This window comes from Budorcas taxicolor, chromosome 1 (assembly GCF_023091745.1).
Source record: "Budorcas taxicolor isolate Tak-1 chromosome 1, Takin1.1, whole genome shotgun sequence".
Lineage (NCBI taxonomy): Eukaryota > Metazoa > Chordata > Mammalia > Artiodactyla > Bovidae > Budorcas > Budorcas taxicolor.
The window spans coordinates 43,130,160-43,153,882 of NC_068910.1; the positions used below are offsets into that span (position 1 = coordinate 43,130,160).

The 23,723-nt window shown below is 48.1% G+C and overlaps 1 protein-coding gene across 1 annotated transcript in view; it reads right to left on the bottom strand.

The window, feature by feature from the left end:
- The window catches only part of SRGAP3 (SLIT-ROBO Rho GTPase activating protein 3), a 248,508-nt gene that overhangs the window by 102,263 nt on the left and 122,522 nt on the right, over positions 1-23,723 (bottom strand). The window contains exon 3 of the mRNA XM_052635588.1: positions 6,286-6,448. Coding sequence (XP_052491548.1) covers positions 6,286-6,448 — 163 coding nt within the window. The remainder of the gene's footprint in view (positions 1-6,285; positions 6,449-23,723) is intronic.

The window sequence follows — 23,723 nt, forward strand, 5'->3', positions numbered from 1 at the left end:
ACCCCCATCGTTGACATTCTGTCCACTGTGCTCCAGCGCTTGTCCTAACACTGAACTCTTAACCTCCTTTCCCCACTTGGGAGACTCCTATTCATCCTTCAACGCCCAATTCAAGCATCACCTCCACTGCTGAACTCCTTCTCAACTCTCTGTTTCACTTTCTATCGTCTCCACTATGAAAGTAGAAAGGAATCAGATGGGGCCAAAGAACTAACATGAATAAGAAGGTAACACAGAGGAGGAAGGAATGGAGAAGTTAAAACAGCCTTTTCCCACAGAGGAGGAAAGAGGAAACTCCTGCAAAAGGGACCATTTTTGCTGTTTGAAAAAATCACTTAAATAAGGACACTGATCCCATATGGCCAGAATCTAATAAAATGAAGTTTTAAAAGGGCAAATATAAAGAAACACAAGTGCAGAATTCATAGGATAGATTAAAAAACATTTGGTACAAAATCCCCAGGAGATTTGAGCTGACAGTTCAGAGTGAGTCAACCATGTGATGAGACGATCATGAAAAAAGCAAGTGCCTTCACAGGTTTCATTATTAGAAATAAAATGTCTAGACAGCCCTGCTCTCTTCCTTGCTGCTCAGAGCTTCCTGTAGAGTTCTGAGTGGTTCTGAGAATTAATTTCTGTAGGTCAGCGAAGCCCTGACGTCTGACCCAGGAAGAGAGAAAATGCAAAGCCAAGTTACAAGGGGTCAACTGAAGGAACCTGGTGTGTTCACCCAGAGGCAAGATGGACCTGGGTATGCGGTCATGATTTCTGTAAAGTAACGGATAGATTTCCATGTGGATTGATGTAGGTGGCCCACAGGACCTGTGAGTGAAAACCCTGGGAGATTTTATCTCAACATTGGGAAGAATTTTCTATTGATCTCAGTTGTCCCTGAATGGAATACAAGATAATGAATGCCCTTTGCAGGGGCCGAGTGGGGGGTGATCTGGCAGAGAAAGAACAGCTCAGGAAGAAGATAATAAAAGGACTGGAAGAGAAGAGCTAGAGAACAGCCATTGCTTTATTTTTCACCCCTCTTGTAAGGAAAAGCACTCAGTTTTTCTTGGGCAACCACCCTCAGCCATTCTCTGTCCTCTATATCTGGGGGAGTTGAGTGTACACCCGATTTCAGGGATGTGTTTCCCAGGCCTGGCAGGTCTGCACTGTGTCTTGCCAGAACAGGTCCAGCTTCAGGAGCACTCATGTGATCCACGCTGGGTCAGTCGCAACCTGGGAGACCCAATTCTGAGAGAAGGGACCTCTCACTTTCCGCTGGACTTGAAGCAGGTAGGATGTAAGCCTGGGGCTGTGGGGGCCATGCTGTCATCACAGAGAGAGACTGACTATACATCAGCCTTTCTCCCACCCTTCTTAAAACAAAACAAACAAACGAACTGGAAAACAGAAAACATTGGAGCAGAGTTGCAGAGAGACTAAGTTCTGACAACACCCTTTGTGCCCTTAAAGCCCACATGCCTGAAGACAGTCTTGGCTCGGAAGAGCAGATAGGCTCCCTTTCCACCCTCAAGTCAGTGTAACTGGGTTTCTGTTGTTTGCAACCGTAAGAGTCCTGATCACTACGGTGAGCATTAAGATTTCATACAGTTCCACTCTGGTGGATCCACTTCTCACACTTAAAGCAATAGCCACCTGCGTGCACCAGTCCATTTGCCCAGAAGAAGCCCAGAACGGCTATGGAATGGGAGCCGCTGCCTCCAGGCATAACACACTGCACTGTAGAAGGGAGAACGGAGAATCAGGAAAGGGTGAGTTATTGAGTCAAAGAGCATTCAGCACTGCTGAGAAGCTGGCAGGGGCCACTGCCCCAGGCCCAGGCCCAGGAGGGACACCTGGCCTGGAAGCCACTCCTGCAGAGGCAATGCGGGAATGTGACTTTGCAGATGGTAAAGGAATTCCATGCCGCCATGTGGCACTGTCTCCATCTCTACTTCCCACATGAGAAAACTAAGTCTCTGAAAGACCTACTCAGGGTCTCACCACCAGTGAGAGGCAGTTCTGAGACAGATCCCAAAGCCCAGGGGTGGTGCCTCCTGCAGACGATGACAACTGGCCATTCTCGGGCTTTACCTTCTCATCTGTAAAATGGGCTGAGTGATGATCCTGTTCCCTAGTCTGACCAGAGACCAGCCTCTGCAGAACTATCCCTCATGTAAGGATGCGGGCCTCGATGCTGAGATCATCCATAACTGGTAGGATACACAGGGCCACACTGTGCTAAATCAGCCCATCAGGCTCATCCTCAGCTCTCTCCTGGCCCAGAGGGGCCGGGTCATTTCCTTTGTTCTACAAGCACAGGCCTGGTAACAAGGCAGCCAGGAGCTCAGCTGTAGACATTTCTTCATTATTTTCCACCCTGTTAACCTCCATCACAAGTGAGGCTGCTGTCAGCCTAAATGAGAGCTGAAAAGATTTATCTCACTTGTCCAGGGCTCAGCTCATGAAAAGACCCTCCATTTCCTAAAGGCCCTAATGACCTTTCTCTGTGAGTCCCTCTCACCCAGAAAAAAAGATGTGATGGTGGTGGCTGCAGGCGGGGGCCTGTGATGGGACCAAGTAGTCTGAATCACTTCTGTATGGCTTTGCAAAGCGTTATGTGAATGTTTCTTATGATACTGTATTTACCTTCCTAATTATGTTTGCTTATGCAAATATTAAAGTTAGACTACACTTCAAATAAATAGAATAAAAACAATAGAATGGAAAAGACTAGAGATCTCTTCAAGAAACCTGCAGGATATCAAAGGAACATTTCACGCAAGGGTGGGCACAGTAAAGGACAGAAACGGTAAGGACTTAACAGAAGCAGATGAGATTAAGAAGAGATGTGAAGAATACACAGAACTCTACAAAAAAGGTCTTGATGACCCGGATAACCACAATGGTGTGGTCACATAGCTAGAGCCAGACATCCCAGAGGGTGAAGTCAAGTGGGTCTTAGGAGGCATCACCATGAACAAAACTAACAGAGCTGACAGAATTTCAGTAGAGCTATTTAAAATCCTAGAAGATGATGCTATTAAAGTGCTGCACTCGATATGTCAGAAAATTGGGAAAACTCGGCAGTGGCCACAGGACTGGAAAAGGTCAGTTTTCATTCCAATCCCAAAGAAGGGCAGTGCCAAAGAATGTTCAAACTATTGAACAACTGAGCTCATTTCGCCTGCTAGTAAGGTTTGCTCAAAATCCTTCAAGCTAGGTTTCAGCAGTATGTGAACCAAGAACTTTCAGATGTGCAAGTTGGTTTTAGAAAAGGCAGAGGAGCCAGAGATCAAATTGCCAACATTTGCTGGATGATAGAGAAGGCAAGAAAATTCCAGAAAAATATCTACTCCTGCTTCATTGACTACACTAAAGCCTTTGACAGTGTGGATCACAACGAACTGTGGAAAATTCTTAAACAGATGGGACTACCAGACCACCTTACCTGTCTCCTGAGAAACCCATGTGCAGGTCAAGAAGCAACAGTTCAAACCAGATATGCAATAATGGACTGGCTCAAAATTGGGAAAGGCGTATGTCAAGACTGTATATTGTCACTTTGCTTATTTAACTTCTATGCAGAGTCCATCATGTGAAACACCAGGCTGAATGAAGCTCAAGCTGGAATCAAGATTGCCAGGAGAAATATCAATAACCTCAGATATGCAGATGACATCACTCTAATGGCAGAAAACAAAGAGGAACTAAAGAACCTCTTGATGAAGGTGAAAGAGAAGAGTGAAAAAGCTGGCTTAAAATTCAACATTCAAAAGACTAACATCATGGCAACTAGTCCCATCCCTTCATGGCAAATGGAAGGGGACAAAGTAGAAGCAACAGCAGACTTTATTTTCTCAGACTCCAAAATTGCTGCGGATGGTGACTGCAGCCATGAAATTTAAAGACCCTTGCTCCTTGGAAGGTAAACTATGACAAACCTAGAGAGCATATTCAAAAGCAGAGACAGCACTTTGCTGACAAAGGTCCATCTAGTCAAAGCTACGGTTTTTCCAGTAGTCAAGTATGGGTGTGAGAGTTGGACAATAAAAAAAAGCTGAGCGCCGAAGAATTGATGCTTTTGAACTGTGGTGTTGGAGAAGACTCTTGAGAATCCCTTGGACTGCAAGGAGATCCAACCAGTCAATCCTAAAGGAGATCAGCCCTGAATATTCATTGGAAGGACTGATGATGATCCTGAAGCTCCAATACTTTGGCCACCTGATGCGAAGAGCTGATTCATTGGAAAAGATCCTGTTGCTGGGAAAGACTGAAGGCAAAAGGAGAAGAGGGTGGCCGAGGACGAGATGGTTGGATGGCATCACCAACTTCATGGACATTAATTTGAACAAACTCCAGAAGACAGTGAAGAACAGGGAAGACTAGCATGCTGCAGTGCATGGGATCGCAAAGAGTCGGACACAACAGCAACACTTCATAAACACGGCCCCAGCAAGAAATCAGAGCAGACTGTGTGGCAGGAGGGAATTAGCTTGCAGTTACAATTCTGCCATAGAAGACATCCTCAAAGCGGACAATCCACATACAGACCAGGGAGAGATGACTGTATTTCACACCAACTTGGCATCTTCCTCTGTGTGTCTGGCAATCCCATGTCACCTCTTCCCTAAAACTGGTACCAGGCAAGTACGGATGAGCTGTATCATTTCAATAGTAATTGTCTCCTCCACTAGCATAATAACAGCCAGCTTTCCTCAGCATTTATTCAGTGCCAGGCTCTGCTTTCCATGCTTTACAGGGATTAACAACCCTCTCAACCCAAGCAGCTGCCTTGTGGGTATTTCTATCCCCATTTCACAAATAAGGAAACTGAGGCTCAGAGAGTTTAAGTAACAAACCCAAAGACATACAGCTAATAAATGATGCAGCCAGGAAAATGAACTCTGAGATTTAAGAATTCTGGACCCAAGACAACACCCTGAACCACCTGTCAATAACAGCCCCCTCCTTCACATGCACCACTTCATTAAACCCTCACACTGCCCTCGGAAGTAGATGATCTTAACCTCGTTTCACAGACAAACAAATGAGCAAACCATGACCTTAAAATTCCTGTTACAGAAATTGATCTTAAGAAAATAGCAGTAGCCCATCAAATGATGAATGAATAAGAAACTTGTGGAATATATATATATATAAAATATTATTCAGCCATAAAAATGATGAAATTCTTCTATTTGGAACAATGTGGACGAACCTAGAGAATATCATGCTTAATGAAATAAGTCAGAAAAGACAAATACTGTATTATATCATTTATACATGGAATCCAAAAAAATAATACAAACAAATGTATATGCAGAAAAGAAACAGACTCACAGATACAGAAAACAAACAACTGGTTGCCAAAGGGGAGAGGAGCAAATAAGTGGTATGAAATTAAGAGATACAAACTACAATAAATGAAATAAATAAAAAATAAGGATATACTGTATAGCACAGGAAAATATAAACATTATCTTGTAATAACTTTTAATGGAGTACAATCTGTAAAAATACTGATTCACTATGCTATATATCTAAAACGAATATAAACTATAAATAAACTGTAAATAAACTATACCTAAATTTTTAAAAAATAGCAGTGAATATGACAAAGGTCTATATAAAAGACGCTCACAGCAGCAATATTTAAAATAATATGGAAATCACTGAAGTGTTCAACAATAAACGATTGGTTAAATAAACTAGCGTATATCTATATGATGAAATACTATGTAATCTTTCAAAATGTTATGGAATTATACTCATTGATATGGAAAAATTTTATAATACAGTGGTATCCAATTTTTTAGGTAACATAAGGAGTAAAATCATATGCAGTCTGACCTCATTTGGGAAAAGTACACACATATTCTACAAAATGTATAAAGACAAGCAGTCATAGAAAAGGTATTTACATATGTACATATAAAGAAATTCTTTTGACAACCAAAGTGATTATGGCCAAGAGATAACATTTCAGGTGATGTTATTTTCTATGTGTGAGCTCATCTGTATTTTTCCAGATTTCCTAGGAAGAATGTACAACTTACCTAACAATGCAAAGGTTTTTATTTTTGTGGTGGTGGTGGTTGCTGAAGTGGCTGAGATCCCAGCCACATCCAGGACTCAAACCTGGAGCCTGGGGGCCCAAGTCCAATCCTCAGCCTCTTGTCCCCTTCAGCACGCCTGCCCCTTGGTCCCATGTTCCCAGACCACACCCTACCCTTGGCAGTCTCACCATAGCCAGCCTGGGGCAGAAACCCAGGTGGCCCAAGTACCCACCTTTTTGAAGAGTCTGATGACATCCTCACTGATCTGGGAGAGGCGGACAATGACATTGTTCATGAAGATGTCGTTGAGGGTGGCATGGTCTCGGCTCTCCCGCCTGGTCTGGTGCAGGACTAGATACCAACAGTTCACGGGCGAGAGGAGATACTGGTCTTTCCTATAGAAACCAAGACAGCTTATTGGAATTGTCATCCACAAATGTTCTACGTTGTCACCCACCACAGCTTTTTTGACCTTAGTGTGGCCCTCTCAAATTCGTTTTCCTATAACACATTTAACAGCAACAGAGACCATGAGGGCTGAAGCAATCCTCCCAAGGTCACAGAGCAGTGCTGGGGCCACTTTGCATCTGTGTTTCCTTAAGAAATGAAATATTTCTGTCTTCTCTGTGCTTTACCAAAGACCCCTCTGTTAGCCTCAGTAAAGTGTGTATATACCCTGGTGTCCAGGAAGAGTGAAGGACAGTTAGAAACCAGTGTCAAACCAATAACCCCATGTTGCCACACAGGGCATCAGGGCTGTGTTCTTGACCTATAACCCTTACTCCACTTTCCAAGGTGGGAAGGTGATGTTGAGGCAGAGGCTCATTCATCACCTTAGGGTGCCTGGCCCAAGGTCCAATCCCCTAGGCCTGCCTGGCTCCCCCGGGGGGCTGGCCAGGGTTCTCTCAGGAAACGCAGCCTCCTATCAGCACTTTTTTTTTTTTTCAAATACTTTATTTTACTTTACAATACTGTATGGTTTTGCCATACATTGGCATGAATCCCCATGGGTGTACATGCGTTCCCAAACATGAACCCCCCTCCCACCTCCTTCCCCATAACATCTCTCTGGGTCATCACCGTGCACCAGCCCCAAGCATGCTGTATCCTGCGTCGGACATAGACTGGCGATTCGATTCTTACATGATAGTATACATGTTACAATTCCATTCTCCCAAATCATCCCACCCTCTCCCTCTCCCTCTGAGTCCAAAAGTCCGTTATACACATCTGTGTCTTTTTTGCTGTTTTGCATACAGGGTCGTCATTGCCATCTTTCTAAATTCCATATATATGTGTTAATATACTGTATTGGTGTTTTTCTTTCTGGCTTACTTCACTCTGTATAATCGGCTCCAGTTTCATCCATCTCATCAGAACTGATTCAAATGTATTCTATAGAAAGCCCAGAGATAAATCCACTTTTTAACAACACTATCAGCACTTTTGAGGAGGGGAATTCAGCTGACTCCCAGTATGACCATATCATCTTCCCAAAGTCAAGTGGAAGTAAGGGAGAGGGGAGCCCTGAGGGCCTCTATGCAGCTATGACCGCCCCCCGCTTACTCCACCCAAACCCTGGGCTTGGGAAAGATAGGTGAGGAGAGGTCAGTTGACTTTTCTGTCACCAAATGGGCTAAAAATCTGTCCAGAAAACAGGAATCTGGGAGAAGGGAATTTGGTTTAGACAGAGGATAACTAGGTTAAAAACCTCTAAGAGAAAGAAAGGAGACATTATGCTATAAGATAAACGAAGCATCTTCTCTTTCGCTTTCAGCCTAGAGAAAAAGCCGGGGCACTGAAAGCCAACAGCCAAGCCTCCTATCCTCCTAATCCCTCGACATTTGCTCCACGTCAGGTCTCAGGTGACTGTGGCACAAACCTGCCTCCCAGGGGCTCCTAATGAGGCAGTGAGGCAAAAGGATTACAGTGGAAGGTGCTGAACGTTATGATGGAGACGTGCAGGGCATCCATTCTGCATGAGAAGTTGGAGAAGACGCGGAGTTCCACCTGCGTCCCCGTCACATCATCCCCTGTGCTTTCCTGCCAACCTCTCCCCACTGGGGACTTCTGCATTCTGTGCCTCTGGAGCACATGAGCCCCACTTTTCTCCCTGTCTCTGGGTCTCAGCCTAAATGATACTCTCTGGAGAGCATGCCTCTGACCTCACTCTAGGACAGGAGTTCTCAGAGGTGGAGCCCAGCCCAGATGCATCAGCTCCACTTGGAAATTCGTTGTAAATGCAAACTCTTGGGGCTACCCTAGACCACTTAATAAGAAGTCTTGGCCCTGAGCTCAGCATCTGTGTTTTGACCAGCCCTCCAGGGGACTGTGATGCATACTCAGGTTTGAGGATTTCTGCCTTAAGGAGCTTCCACTCCCCACCCATTGCCCTACTTGAAGTTCTTTGAGAGCAGGAAGTGTTTCCCTCTTAGTTACCATAATCAGTGCCCAGAAACATGCCTGACACACAGCATATGCTATGGAAGAAAAACCCAACAAGAAGGTCACATTTGTGCTGGGTCCTGAAGCATAGGTAGGAGCTTTCCAGAGTGGCAGAGAGAGATGGAATTGTAGGCAGAGGGACCTGTGGATACAAAGAAGTAGCTCCGCAGAGCTAGGAGCAGAAGAGCAGAGCTAAATCCCGAGTGTGTTAGGGGAGGGTATAAGGATAGCGAGAGCGGTTAAAGGCTTGACTGTGGGAGCTGAATGCCAGCCTAACGAGCTGGGGTTTTATCATCGAGGCCATATGGTTCTCAACTCAAGTTGCACACTAAAAACGCCTGGGAAGCTTTTTAAAAACACCAAGATTCAGGCCCCTTCCAAGACCAATTAAGTCGGAATCTCTGGGGGAGAGAGACTTGGTATTGGTATTTTAAAACCATTCTCCAGAAGGGTCTAACGTGCACCCAGTGTTAAGAATGCCTGCTGTGGGCAGTGGGGAGTCATGGAAGTTACTTAAGCAGAGGCATGATCTAACCGACGTGTATCTTACAAAGATCACTGAGGGCAGACTGGAAGATGGTGGATGGATGGGTAGACGGGTGGATGGATGGGTAGACAGACGAGTGCAGGGGTGGGTGGGTGTGAACAGAGGCATGGTGCTGGAAGCAGGAGGACCAATCAGGAGGTGACTCTAGTCCAGGAGAAGAGAGATGATGAGGGCCTGGGCAGTGGCCAGAGAAGGGCAGATTTAAGAGACTGCTCACCGGGAGAGATGAGAATCTCGAAGACTTCCTAGAAAGAGAGAGGAGGTGGTGGCTCAAATGGTAAAGAAACTGCCTCCAAAGCAGGTAGTTCCAGATTCAATCCCTGGATTGGGAAGATTCCCTGGAGAAGGGAATGGCTACCCACTCCAGTATTCTTGGGCTTTCCTCATAGCTCAGTTGGTAAAGAATCTGCCTGCAATGCAGGAGACCCAGGTTCCATTTCTGTGTTGGGAAGATCCTCTGGAGAAAGAAATGGCAACACGCTCCTGGGAAATCCCATGGACAGAGGAGCCTGGGAGGCTACAGCCCATGGAGTTGCAAGAGTTGGACATGACTTAGCGACCACCACCAGGAAGCGGGATGTGAACGGTGATTCTGAGATCTGGATCTCAGGCGGCTGGGTGGATGCTGATGACATGAACCAAGATAAGAACCGCAAGGGGAGACGTGGATTTGGGAAGGAAATAGTTAACATCCTATTTCCACTGCTTTCTAGGTGGTGATGGGAATGGAAAGATTAAAGGCGAGATGAGATAACTGAGTTGTTACCTAAATTATTTCAGGGGCTGAACTCAGCCTGGGGATTCAAGAATTGAACAGTATCAGGGAAAGAAAAGTGCAAAATTTATGGAAGTCACACCAGAAGGTGAGTTTCAGGGGGAAGGAAAAAGATCTTGAAAGGGCGCAGAAGTGCTGGGACAGCTTGGGGACCGTTAATTAGGTCACCTGGCCAGGGAGGCTGGATAAGAGAGCAGAAAGGAGCTGCTTTCCTCGGCTGTGGACAGGAGGCAACACAGCCTCACACAGGATTGCAGGGGTGGCAGAAGGAGCAGAGGCAAGGAGAGAATTATCCAGAAGCAACCAAGGACTTGTCAAGCTAAGGTAAGAGGCTGCTGGGAAGATGAAGGCCTTGGTTCCTTCAGGCTTTCACTCGTTCATTGTCTCTGTGTGGACGTACCAGACAGGCGGGAGAGGGGCTAGGCATGCACCAGTGACCACAGCAAGTGTACAAACCTCCCACTCAGGTAAGGAAAAAGAAGGTGACGATGCAGCCTCATAAACATAGTGACAGGAAGGAGATTATGGGGCAGAGAAGGCCCCCTCACCCAGATCTGGTGGAAGGGTGAGCATGGGTGGATCCTTAGGGAAGCACTTGCTAGACTGAAAACTCAAGGCTGGAATGGAGGTTGACAGGCAGAGTTTCTAGGTGGAGAAATATAATGAACAAAGGCCTAGACAGAGCAGATTAGTGAGTCAAACCACAGTTATGGGGGTTTGAGCATGGTATCCTGGAATGATGGGGGGGAATGAAAAACGAGGCTGGAGAATTAGGCAAAGGCCACACAGGCCTTTAAGTCTCAGTAGAGAGTTTGATCTTCATCCTGATGTTGGCCATGACTCCACTGAGGGGTTTAGAGCAAGGGAGTGAAAGGGTAAAATTTCACTTTCAAACTCTCACTCTGGCTACTGTGTGAGGATGAACTCGAGGGGGCCGCAAGGGAAGTTAACAGATTCAAGGAACATTTAGGTGGTAAACTGACTGTACCCTGAGATTGACTGGTTGGAAGAGAGAAGAAGATGCTCAGAATGACTCCAAGTCTCCCAGGTTGGGCTCCTGAGAGCGGGGTTGGCATTTACTGTGATGAGGGCACTTATAGAAGCAGAGCAGGAAGGGAAGGTGATGGGTTCCTTCTAAAGGGCGTATGGAACACCTAGAGGATGGTATCTGGCCTAGAGAGACAAATGTGGACACTGGCAACAAGCCCTTGGATGATATTGGAAACCATGGGGTGACCTGGAACTCTTTACAAATGCACATGGCCACATGGCAGAAGAGGCCAATCCTCAGGAGGCTATGGCTGGGGGGTGGGGCAGGGCCGGCCTCCTCCTGCCCTGGTGACCTGGAAGAAGCACAGGATGCGGATGAGGGGCCAGCCCATCCTCTGCAGAGATACTGTCCCAGGCCTGCCTTCCAACCAGCAGGCCCATCCTCTGGGTCCACCCCACACAAGAGGCTGCTCTGGCTCACCCCGCCTTCTCCCAGCCCTGGCTCCCTTCCTATGGGGCAGCTCACCTGTAAGACTAAAAGACTGGAGTGAACAGGGCTGTCCACAGCCAGGGTCAGGGAAGAGTTGACCACTCTGTGGAGAGCTGCCATCTGTGATCCTGCCACAATGGCACCTGGTTCTCACCACATCAGGAGGAAGAGGGAAGGGCCAAAGACTGGGGCCTAGTCAGCGAGACAGAGAGACACAGTAAAACAGAAGCACGCCTGGACCTGGCTGGGGTGTGGGTCTTCCCCTGCGTCCATACTGCCTGTGTGACTATATGTAGGTCCCTTAACCTCTATGGCCTGGCTACTCAGACCACATTGTCAACCTTGGTGTTAAACACCAGAAAACGCCTCCACCATCATTCGCTCACGGTCACTCGGCAGTTCACCCACTTGATACACTCTGATCGAATATTTCACATGGACCAGTCTCCAGGGACATAACACGAAGGATAAGAGACACAGTTCCCACTTCCACGGAGCTCACAGTCCAGCAGGGAGACAGGTAACCCCCAGAGCATTCAATACGTGCAGATGAAGTCACAATTGCACAAAGTGTTAGAGAAGAGAGTGTGGTGCAAGAGGGCCCACAACAAGGGGGCCTGGCCTGATTTCGGGGGTCACTGAAGTGTCCCTAAGGGAGAGGACCTTTCAGCTGGGCTCTAAAGGAAGAGATGGGGGAGCCAGATGAAGGTGGGCTCGGGGGAGAGGGTTCCAGGCAGAGGGAACATGACAGGCAACAGCTCACTGGGGGACAGGGAGCTTGGGGCATTTAAGGAACTGAGTAAAGGCCAGTGTGGCTGGAGCCCAGGAAGCAAGGCAGAGGCGGGGGCAGGAGCAGGGTCCCAAGAGTTCTGGCCAGCGCAATGGCTACCATCCCACTGGCCATCTGCAGTGTACCTGGACCGCAGGAAGAAGCATGCAGGCCACGGGTGGCAGAGCTGGATACTGACTTTCTCTTTTCAGGGGACACTGACTTTCTCTTTTCTCTTTCCTTGTCCCTTTCGAAAACAGGACCCCTTTGACCGGAGACCCAACTCTCCACATTTACAGCCATTTCGCCTGCTGCAGCCACACTTCGGGAAGATGCCAAAATTAATGTGGGCAGGCGCTCTGTCCTCTATGGTACATCCTGAGGGCTTTTCTGCTTTCCCAGTCCTGCATCTCTGTGTCTACGCAGCACGTGGAAGCTGCTGAGCTGAGGTAAAATCGAGAACTTTCACATATACGTGTGTGTTTTCCTTTTTACAGCCAGAAAATAAGCAATGACAATTTCTGGCGAGTCACAGCTTTCTTTCCTTGGCTAAGAGAACTAGGTATGAGGCTCCAAGTGACTGCAGCTAGAGGAGCTAGGCCTTGCCAAGCTGGCGAGTTGGGAAAATGAAATCAGCCATGAGCCAGCTTCTCCCACTTCCCGGCTGGGGGCCGAAAAATTCTGCTTAGCAAACAGAACCCACTTTCAGGCCTGCTGAGCCCCGCTTTGCAGATGAATCCAAATCCACTGCCTTGGGATGGTGGACCCTCTAGGAGGGAGGGGAGACCCTGAAGCTCATCCCATCCCCAAGATGCCGAGTCCCTGCCTCTGGCTTCCTGCTCCCTTCCAAGACATTCCTGGGTCTTGCACCGGGCTTGCTTGGGTGGCTGCCAGCAGAGCTCAGGAAAGCACTCTATCAATCAGTTCTGGGACCCAAGAAGTATGCTTAACCTCTTGCTACCTAAGTTGCCCCAAGGAGGATTTGGTATTCCTTGTCCTTGCTGAGAGCATGAATGATTAATTATGCAAATATCAACTGGGTGCCATCTTTTGTGCCAGACAGTGGGAAGTAAAATGAGTCATGCTCCCTGACTGATGGAGCTTACAGTCCAGTAGGGGCCTCAGAAGACAACCAAACAAACCCATAACTAGACAGGAAATGGCGTCAGCGATAAGAGCTACGAAGGAGAAATGCATGGTGTCTCCCCAGTCTCTAATGGCAGAGGTGGGGGTGTGCACCTCACCCAGGGAAGGTGGCGGTTCCTCCTGTCACTGAGACCTGGTCACTCTTGTCACTGAGAACTTAGCTGAGAAGTTTCTCCTCATTGAGCCCTTCTCTGCCCCCCAGCGGCTCCCTGGTCTCTAGCACACCACTCTATTTTTATTGTTATTAAACCACTACCATTCCTGACATCCGCCCACTTCATTTATTTTTTGTTTGTCTTTGACTCCTTTATAGCTTATGTCTGTCTTTTTCTTTCTTTCTTTTTTACAGCAATATCCTTGCTGTCTCCTCCCCTTCCTCAGATAAGATTGATACAGGCAAACAAAGTTTAGGTCTATCTTGTTCACTGTTTCTCTGGTGCCAGGAAGGTCTGGGCACACAATTGGCAGATAGGAGAAAAGTGCCTAGAAGGATGAGCTGGGACCAGAAAAACGGGTAGGGTGTACAGTGGTGGCCGAGGGATCAAGGGGAGAATCCCCAGAAGTCCCCGAGGGCAGAGCAGGTGGACGAGGGGCGGAGGCCTGGCCAGGGGGGCAGAGTGGGCCAGGGCTGGAAGGGCAGGATGAGCGTCTGGGTGGTACATTGCTGGACACCAGGCTGCTGTGTGTCTAGACGGCACCACAAATGACTCACTTCAACAGCAGAAGTGTGCAGTCTCCCAGCTCTGGAGCCTAGAAGTCTGGGATCGAAACATTGGCAAGGGTGGTTCCCTCTGAAGGCTGTGGGGGAGCCTCCCTGTTCTGTGTTCTTCCCACAGCTTCTGGGGGTGGGCTGGCCATCCTTGGTGTCCCTTGGCATTTGGCCTTCACCTTCATGTTCACATGATGTTTTCCCTGGATGTGTGTCTATGTCCAAAATCCCCTCTCTTTATGTTATAGGGACACCAGTCATGTTGGATTAGGCCCCACTCTAATGCCCTCATCTTTACTTGATTACCTCTGATAGAAAGACCCTATCTCCAAACAAGGTCACACTCAGGCACTGGAGGGTTTAGGACTGCAACTGTAGATTTTGGGAGGACTTAATTCAACCCATCATCGGCTGCTACTCCAGGTGGATCAAGAGTCTGAGCAGAGTTTGAGTGGTAACTTAGGCATCTTCCCTGGGGTTCATGAGGGAAGCAAATGGACCTTGACATGGAGGATAAAGCCTGACCTCCTCTGCTGGCATTTGAGGCCCAGCCAATCTGCCGTCAGTTCAGCTCTTTCCCTTAACCCCCTCTCTGCTCCAGGCAGTAAGTAGGGGAAGCTCTGAGCCAGGAATGGGTTTCTTGGCTTATTTATTTTTCGCCCTTAAGGAATCTGAGGCCATTTTACTGGGAGTTGAGGAGCATGCTTCAGCTTGTGGCCCTACTTTGCTAACTGGCTGTGTGTTCTTGGGCTTGCAGCTCAAACCCTCTGAGGCTTTCCTACCTCATCTATCGAAATGGGTGGGTGAATGATGGAGTGGCCAGTGAGGGCCTTTCAGACCTCTATGACAACAGCCAGTGTATGTTTCAAAACCAAATGTACACATGTGATCTCACAAAGGATTTTTTTTTTCCTCTAATCCCACAACTTATTTGATAACAAGAAGCACAAAAATGAAAATGGTGAATGGCTATTACCTCCCTATTTATGTATTTAGCCTCTAAGACAGGGAAGGGAGGCTGCTGAAGCCTGGGAAGAGGGGTAGCTCTTCCGGGGTCATGGGCATTCCTGCCTCGCTTCTTTGCCTTCACTCACTTGGAATGCCTTCCCCTCCTTACTCCACGCAGCAAAATCGACTTCAAAGGCCTTTCCTCCAGGGGTCATCTGAGAGCCACTCAATGTTCCATCTGAACCGCTCACGTCAATCTTCTGACATAGTTACTTCCGGATGACATTTTATCTTCTTGCTTAATTCACTCATCAGCTGTCCTTCACGCGTGTGGGCTTGTGTCATCACTTAGCCCCTGTGAGGGCAGGAGCCATCTCTCATATCTCCCTGTATCCCTCTAGAGCCATTCACTCATTCACTCACTCTTCTAATATCCTTTGAGTATCTGCCACATGCTGGGAACTGTCCAATCCCAGGGAATTAAAAAGATGACTGGATGAGCCTTGAGAAGGCTCACAACCTAGCAGCCAAACTTAAGCCAAACCAAGAATTCTTGTGGCCACTGTCAGAACTCCTTTAGTTGAAGTGACAGAAAAACTTACTTCAGGCTGACTTAAACAAAAACAGCAGTAATGGGAGGAAGAAAAATTTTAAGGATCAAAAATTGTCATAAAAAATTGTAAAGAGGCATAGCTACATCCAGAGGCTGAAAGAAGGTCAGCAAGACTGCTCTGTCTCTGGGCTCTGCCTTTGTCTCTCTGTGCTGGCTTCCCTCTCAGGCAGACCCTCTCCAAACGGCAAGTACTCTGACCCCTCACAACTCACACCTCACACCTCAGTCGTTCCGCCAAAAGTTCTGGAATTGCATGTTGCTAGATTAAAGTGCCGTGACCAAGAGGATGCAGTGCTGGTCACAGACTCACCACTGTTGAGGGATGATTCCCCAGAGGAAAATCAAGGTCTTGTTATCAGGAGAAGAAGGGAGGGATGCTGATCAGGGGAGAGTACCAGACGCCTCCTTTGTTATGCTGTTAAGAAAGGGGACCTCAGAGGAGGTGGGGAGGGAGAGGCTTATTCTGCCTCAGGGTGGATGGGGAATCATGGAAACATATGCAGTGGGCTTGAAGTACATGTGAGAGTTTGCTGGGAGGGACATGCAAAGAAGTGCACATTCTGCAGGCAGAGAGAAGGCTGAGTGTGAAGCTGTGAGGTCAGACAGGACATAGATGTTCCGGGGCTGAAGAAGTTCTGGCGGGCTTGGGCAGGGGTGATGCAGGACGTAGTGAAGAGGAGGCAGCTGTGGCAGGAAGGGAAGAGCCAGACCATGAAGGGCTTCGAAAGTCAAGGTCAAATGAAGGTTCTGAATAGACCAGTGATATGGTCACTGGGCAGGAAGGCCAGGTGGGAGGCAGAGCAGTTGCCCAGGTGAAGGGGCAGAGTGTGATTGGGGCTTTGCCTGGGAGTCGCTTGGTGGCAGACAACAGGTATGAGGCTTTGGGGCTAGGGCAACCCCTTCACTCAGCTGCAGTCTGCTGACTTAGAAGCTGCCTTCAGCTGACGCCAGCCCTGAGACAGTCAATCCAAAAGGGAAAAACTGTATTAACTGAGTCACCTGGCTGAAGCAGGTTCTGCTTACCCATGCTGGGTGCTATGGCATCAAAGGCTGGGCTCCAAATACCCAGTTTTGCCCCTCACCATCTGGGGGGACTTGGGAAGCTAGCTAAACCTTTTATTCTCCTTATCTGTAAAACAGGGTGTATAACAGCTAACTAAATTTAAGTGCTTTAAGGATTAAATGAGGAAATTCATGAGACACTCTCAGCATCAAACCCAACATCTGATACTAATGATAATTATTATTGGCATCACTGTTATTACAACCAGCAAGTCACCAGGTCACTGGGGAAATTCACTGACTGATGTATGTGGATGTAGGGCCCACAGTAGGTTTGCTATAAATATTGATTTTCCTCCTCCCATTACCACCTTCTCCCCTAGGAAACCCTCACGAGTATTTCAAGGCCCGGGGCCAGTGGCCTAGAGATGCCCCACCTGCCTCCTCCACCCTAACGTAGAATTAGTCACCTGCTCGCTGGCTCAGTCCTCACACCTCAGAGTGCAGGCACACTGAACCAGTGCCCGGCAGCACTGCTGAGCTGCCTTTTGAGTTGCTGAACAGATTCTGAGTACCAGGACAAAGGCCCTGCCTCATTAGGTAATGTCCGGGCAACCTCATCTTCTCCTTTCGCTTTGGTTTATCCACCTGCCAAATGGGTGCATCCATAGTGTGTGCAGCACTCTGCAGACAAAGGGTGCTGACCCACAGCTCCTCTGGTCAGCTCTTTCACCAATCAGTGCGGGATCTTAAGCGGGACCCACCCCGGCTAGCCTTTGGGTCCCTTGCCTGTTAGATGGGGATGACAACACCGTCCCTGACTCCCCAAGCCCCACCAGGATTCTGGGAGTATTTAAGCAGCCAAAGGCTGGGGAAGTCCTTTGCAAAGTGTAAGGAGCTATACAATCTTGGAAGGTCATTATTATCCACTTTGCTTAATGGAATGGAGTCAAAACTAAACCCCTGCATACTACTGCTTGTTAATTATTAGTAACAATAGTTACTGCACACTACTTAATTACCACAATATCTATTTTACCTTTATTACAATATCTATTGTTCATTTTTAAAATAAAATTGAAATCATAGGCATGTATCTACGTATATTAAGCATTCATGCACGTGTACTAAGTCACTTCAGTCATGTCTGACTCTTTATGACCCCTTGGACTGTACCCCTCCAGGCTCCTCTGTCTATGGGATTGTCCAGGCAAGAATAGTGGAGTGGGTTGCCATGCCCTCCCCCAGGTATCCAAATATAAGTAAATCCTGTCCTGGTTAATACTTTGGAAGTTGCTGATGAGTCTCTGAAGATTCCAGGACACTGGGTATAGGATCTGGGGAGGGCCCAGAAGGAAAAACTAGAAGGAGGAAAAGGGGATATAACCACTGCAAGGACTACTCAAGAGGCTGACCCTCCTGCCTTAAAATCCCCCCCCCCCCCCCACCAGCAACAGAGACAAAGGTGGAGGATGGAGAGAGCAGAGATGAACGATGTAAACTTCCCAAGAGCCAGGGGCCCTCAGGGTGTCTTATGCTTGCTTCCGGATTCCTGCCACCCTGCACAACACACCTCCCTGCTCATTGCTTCTTCTTACTTAAATGGGTTTATTTACAAAGGGCTTTCCCCAGTCTTGGTTAAAATAAGACGTTTTTAAAAACAGCATCACTTGCCCTAAATAGAAGGTAACTGAAAAAGTAAGTTCAAAACAGTATCATTCAATCCTGGGCAGATGCTGATGCCCTGGGTTTGCCGTCTGTTAGTTAAAAGGGGGGTTAGAGAGGCGTTAGCAACACACTGGAAACAAACTGTAACCACAAAGAGTAGAAGAGGATTGACTAACCAGTCAGTATTTATGGCTCATGGGCTATGGACGATGCCTCCCTCATTTTAAGAAACACCAATCCATCTAACTAGCCTTCATGTTACAGACATGTGTTTCTAAAACACCTGGCCTTTGTGCACACACCTCCCAAGGCAGCCCCTTTAATGCTGGACAGTTCTGGCTACAGGAACATTCTCAAGGTTGAGTGAAAATCTGCTTTTCTGAAAATGTTATCCTTGGACCTCACGTCTCTCCTGTGCAGCCGCACAAGGTAAGTCTATTTCGTTCCATTTCTGAAGGAAGTTTTCGGTAGTATCTTGGTCTTTTCAGTTATTCATCAAAATCCTTTGATAGAGCTTCTATCTGTATGTCAGAGAGAGAGGGGGAGACTGCCTAGAAATGGTCCCTTGCCTTCAAGCAGCTGGCAGTTTCAAGTGGGAGAACCAGACACACGAACTGGATCATTCCTTGATAATCTGAGCCGAGCCCCAGGACAGCCTCCTGTGGGAGGCCAGGGGAGGAGCTGCTGACTATGGGGCTGTGCAGAGGAGGTGAGCCCTGAGCTGGCCCAGGGGTGACAAGCATGAGCTGACCAGCAGGAGAAGAGGCCCTATGATACCCAAACAAGGAGGATGTGGTCTGGGCTGATGGGTGACTCTCAGGAAACATGAACCCAAACCGGAGCGGAGAGGGGCACACCCAGGGTCATGCAGCCAGAAGCAGTTTTGCATTATGGAGCTAGTTAAACCAAGATTAGAGTCTTAGCTCTGCCACTTACCTGCTCTGGCTGTGTCCTTCTGGACAAATTACTAATTTCTCTAAATCTCAATATTTCCAACTAGAAAGACAGAGACAGTACCTACCTCAAAGGTCACAATGTCTACCATGAAGGTTAAATGAGATAATGCATGTAGAACATCCAGTAGAGACCTCACATTCGGTGATGTGGACGTTGGGGCGGCGGGGAGGTATCTGAAAGATTAAACACCCTGCACAGCACAGACACAGAGCCCTCGGGAAGGACTCATCTGGCAACCCGGCCCAGGAGAACACCAGCTCTGGAGAGCATTGCTGGAAAGCCCTCGCTGGTGCGACAGGAACCACAGAGACAGCAGCAGCTATGAGACGCGGGTCCCACCTGGAGGACCTCGCCCATCGTCCCCACCTCAGTCTCAGCAAACCTTTCCATTCTGAACCCTTTGCACATCGATAGGCTCAATTTACTCACTACAGAAGTCCTTCTGTCCCCAGGACTCACCTGGAAGGTTAAGTCTAAATTGTAGCATCTTTTTAGGGAAATGCTACATCTGTGGAAACAAAACATCCCCCCAAAGAAGCGTTTTCTTGGCAACCGAGTTGGTTACTCACTGAATCCTCCTTCTCAACTCCCCTGTGAAGCTGAGATGCTCCAAACCTACTTCACAGAGAATATTAAACATCATTCATTGACTGGCCAACCACCTTCCAGCTTTTTCCACACTCTGAATTTCCCTATCTTAAACATATTTGAATAGAAGTCCCTGTTCCTTTTATCACGGCTGTCCAAATACTAGCAACCAACACTTAACTTCCGAAGAGAGCATTTTTATCAGGTATTTCCCCAGAAGGTCAGGGGTTTCAAAAACTGAGTGAGTCATAAATAGAAGGGGACTCTCTCACCTCCCACACGGTTTGCATGGAGCTCTAACATTCCAAAGGGGAAACCAGAGTTTGTCTCAATGGAGCTTTTCAAACTGGGTCCCAGAGAGTGCTAGTTTGGTTTAAAAAAAATGTGGCATAGTGGTAAAGAATCTGCCAGCCAACGCAGGAAACACAAAGAGACACACGTTGGATCTCTGGGTTGGGAAGATGCCCTGGAGTAGGAAACAGCACCCAATTCCAGTATTCTTGCCTAGAAAATTCCATGGACAGAGGAGCCTGCTGAGCTATAGTCCATGGGGTCACAAAGAGTCAGACACGACTGAGTGACTGTCCACACATGCACACACTGGGGAGGGAGAATTCTGTGGTCTAACAGCTTCAGAAAGAAGTCAACAGGCTTACTTACTATAGAATCTCTCAGAGTCTCCCATGTCCTAAGGCCCATCAGGAATCTGTGAGGGGAGGTAAGGAGCAGGCAGTCTTTCACCTCTACTCATTTTTTCTCTCCTCACCTCCCCTCCCTCTGACCAGACATCTCAAAGTGTTGGTGTTTCAGAAAACACTTCTCTGCCGAAAGAAGAAGTCCTAGTTCCAGGAAACCCCTAGTTTGTTTGGAGGATACCCACATATCTTCAGAGGAAGGATTTAAGCCCCCGTGTGCCGCTTGCCATGCTGCTGCTCATGAAGGGCTCCCAGCTCCAGGCCTCAAAATGGACAAGGCCAGTCTAGGTCAGGCCTGGCTGCAAAAGGGCACTGGATTATGGATTTTACCCTGGGGGAGCTGAGGGATGTGGAAGGCTGGCATAGGTTGACAGTGAATTGTAAACAGTTTATCATCTAGAAAGTCATCATCTTGGGCAACTCTTCAACGTGAATGGCCATTGGAATCCCCTGAAGGACTTGTTAAAATACAGGCTGCTAGGCCCCACCCCCAGAGTTTCTCATTCAGCACGTTTGAGGGGAAGCTAAGGGCTTCACATTTCTGACAAGTCCCCAGAGGACGGGGACGCTAAAGCTGCTGGTCAGGACCACACTTGGTAAACTAGAGTGCAGGCCCTGATTCCTTAGTCAGAGAGACCACTGTAAAATCCACGCTGTCCTCTCAGCAACTCTGTACCTGTGCCAGCTACCAGAGTGTGTGGCCCTTCACCCAAATAGCCTCCCCAAGGTCCTAATGCAGCCAGAAGACAAATGTCCCCTTCCTTGACTCCCACCACCCCTAGCCCAGAGCCACTCTAATTACCATCTGACCTTCATTCATTCAATAAACATCCAGTGAGGGCTGATGCCAGGTGCTAGAGACCCCAAGTCAACAGCCACCCCTTCTGCCATCTTGGAGCTGGTGGCCCAATTGTCAAAAGAGGGGCAGACAAGGAAAATAGATAATTACAACACAGGGTGGCATCTTCTGCCACATCTCCTCCTGAAGTCCCTTCATCTCAGGTCAGATATGGATTCCTCTCAGTTCTACCTCTGAGAGAGTTCCCAGCACCTGTCCACTTTCTTTCCGCTCTGCTGTCACCCAGGCCACCATCATGCCTGCCCGGAGAGCTATACTCCTTATCAGCCTACTGGTCTCCTCAGCGTCCCTCTTGCCCCCTCCAAGCCAGGGTGACCTTTTAAAAATGGAAATTAGATCATGCTACTCCCTACTGAGGATGCCTCAGTGGCTATGGCCTCCCTCATCACAGTTCCAGAACCACTGGCCTCTCTTCCCTTCACACTGTCCCCCCTGCTTCTTCTCAACCCTCAGCTCATGTTTTTGCTTAAATGCCACTTCCTCCATCAGCCTTCCCTGACTGCCATTCTAGCTCAGTGTGGAGGATTCAAGGGGCCGCAAATCCTCTGAGGGTCCTCCAGTGAAAGCAAGACTTTGTTTTCCCTCCTCTTGAAGCTGAGCTGGAGCTCAGACCACTTTGATCAACAGAATCTGGGCAGGGGATGGAGGTGGGTATTCAAAGAGACTGCAGCTCCCCCACTGCCACCTCGGGACCCTGAGCTCCCATGGCTGAAGTGAGACTCTGACCCCATGTGGAGAGGGTAGCAGCCCAGCTGAGCTCAGCGTATAGCTGTCTTCACCAAAGTGCCAGGAAAGGTGGGGGAAGCCGTCTTAGACCTTCCAGCCTGGACTCTAGCAACCATTCCATCCTACCAATCATTTGATGGCAGGCTGTCTTTCACTTATTTGCATATGTTTGATGCCACATCTCACTCCTCCACGAGATGGTAAATCCCACCAAGGCAGGAACCAAGTCTGTCTCGTTTGCCATTGTAAGCCAGCACTGGGCATTGGTGGGTACTCAGTAAATACTGGCTGAATAAGGAAATCAACAAGTGCAGAATATCGTGGACACACACAGGAGGGCACCAGGTTAGACTCATGGAAGCTTTGCAGAGGAAGTGACACCTAAATGCTAGGCCTGAGGAGCAAGCAGACGGCAGGGTTCAAAGAGCAGGGCCATAGGGACTGGGAGTCTGCCCCAACCACATCACCTATGGACAGTGCCCAAGCTGTGTACTCATAAGAGAGAAAGAGGAGGGATTGTGGCTCATTCATGCATGTGTCTTCAGCAAGAAGCACGGTCTAGGAAAACAAGAGATGCTTGATATACACCCATGTGACTTCTTGGGGAGAGAAGTCTGAGCTGAAAGTCAGGAGCCCTGGGTTTTCTCACTCAGAAGCTCATGGTGTATCCTTTGGTAACATCCCACTTAGCTTGCCTGGTGATCAGATGGTTTAAGATAAAACCAATGACTCCCTCACTACATCCCTGGGTTATCATGAGGATTATAACAGAGAAAGAAGTCAGAGTGCTTTGAAAAAGGTGTGTTAGAACAGAAATATGTGATGGTGGAAGAAGACACACGTGATGGTATTGTTTTCTGAAAGTTCAACCTGCTGCAGGTGAACCCTCAGGGCCATAGGCTGAGCTTTTTCTTGAACGGGGTTGCCACATGGAATTCAGCCTGGGTGAGTTTAGCCCAGACGCCTCTTGGGCATTCTCTGGGGAGCTGGAAATTTTTCAACCGCCCAGGTAGAAACGAAGCAGCTGGGGCCTTATAAAGACAGAACCCATAGAGCAAAGTAGGAGCATTAGACTTGGTGCAAGAGACATGAGTTTCTGTTGAGGACTAAGTGTCTGTATTCCCCTAGAAGCCACATGTTGAACTCTACTCTCAATGTGATGGTGTTAGGAGGTAGGGCCTTTAGCAGATAAGAAGGATTAAATTAGGTCATGGGGGAAGAAGGGAGCCCTCGTGATAGGATCAGCGCCCTCGAAAGACTCTCTAGAGCTTGCTTCCTCTCTCTGTCCTCCACTACATGAGGACACAAGGAAGATCAGCATCTACAAGTCACAGGAGGGAGCTCACCAGAACCTCGCCATGCCGCCACTGGCACCCTGATCTCCAGCTTCCGGCCTCCAAACTTGTGAGAAAACCATTGCTGTTTACAAGCCACCCAGTCCAGAATACTTTGTTATAGGAGCCCAGATGGACTGTGCAGTGGGAATAACATGACCAGACCTGGGCCTGGGCACCGCCCCCCTCACCCTGAGAGGCTACCTGGCAGATAGGTGGACCTTCTTAATAAAGGGCCTACAAGATGGCAGGACAAGGCTTCTCTGGACAGCCAGGATGAAGGACCCAGAGCACAGTCCAGACCTCAGAGGCAGGCTGTTTGGCCCTGGGGTCAGAGCGCAAATCCAGGCATTCCCTGGAGACTCGTGCTTCCAAAAGGAATGGGGGGACTCTGTGGACACATCGGCCT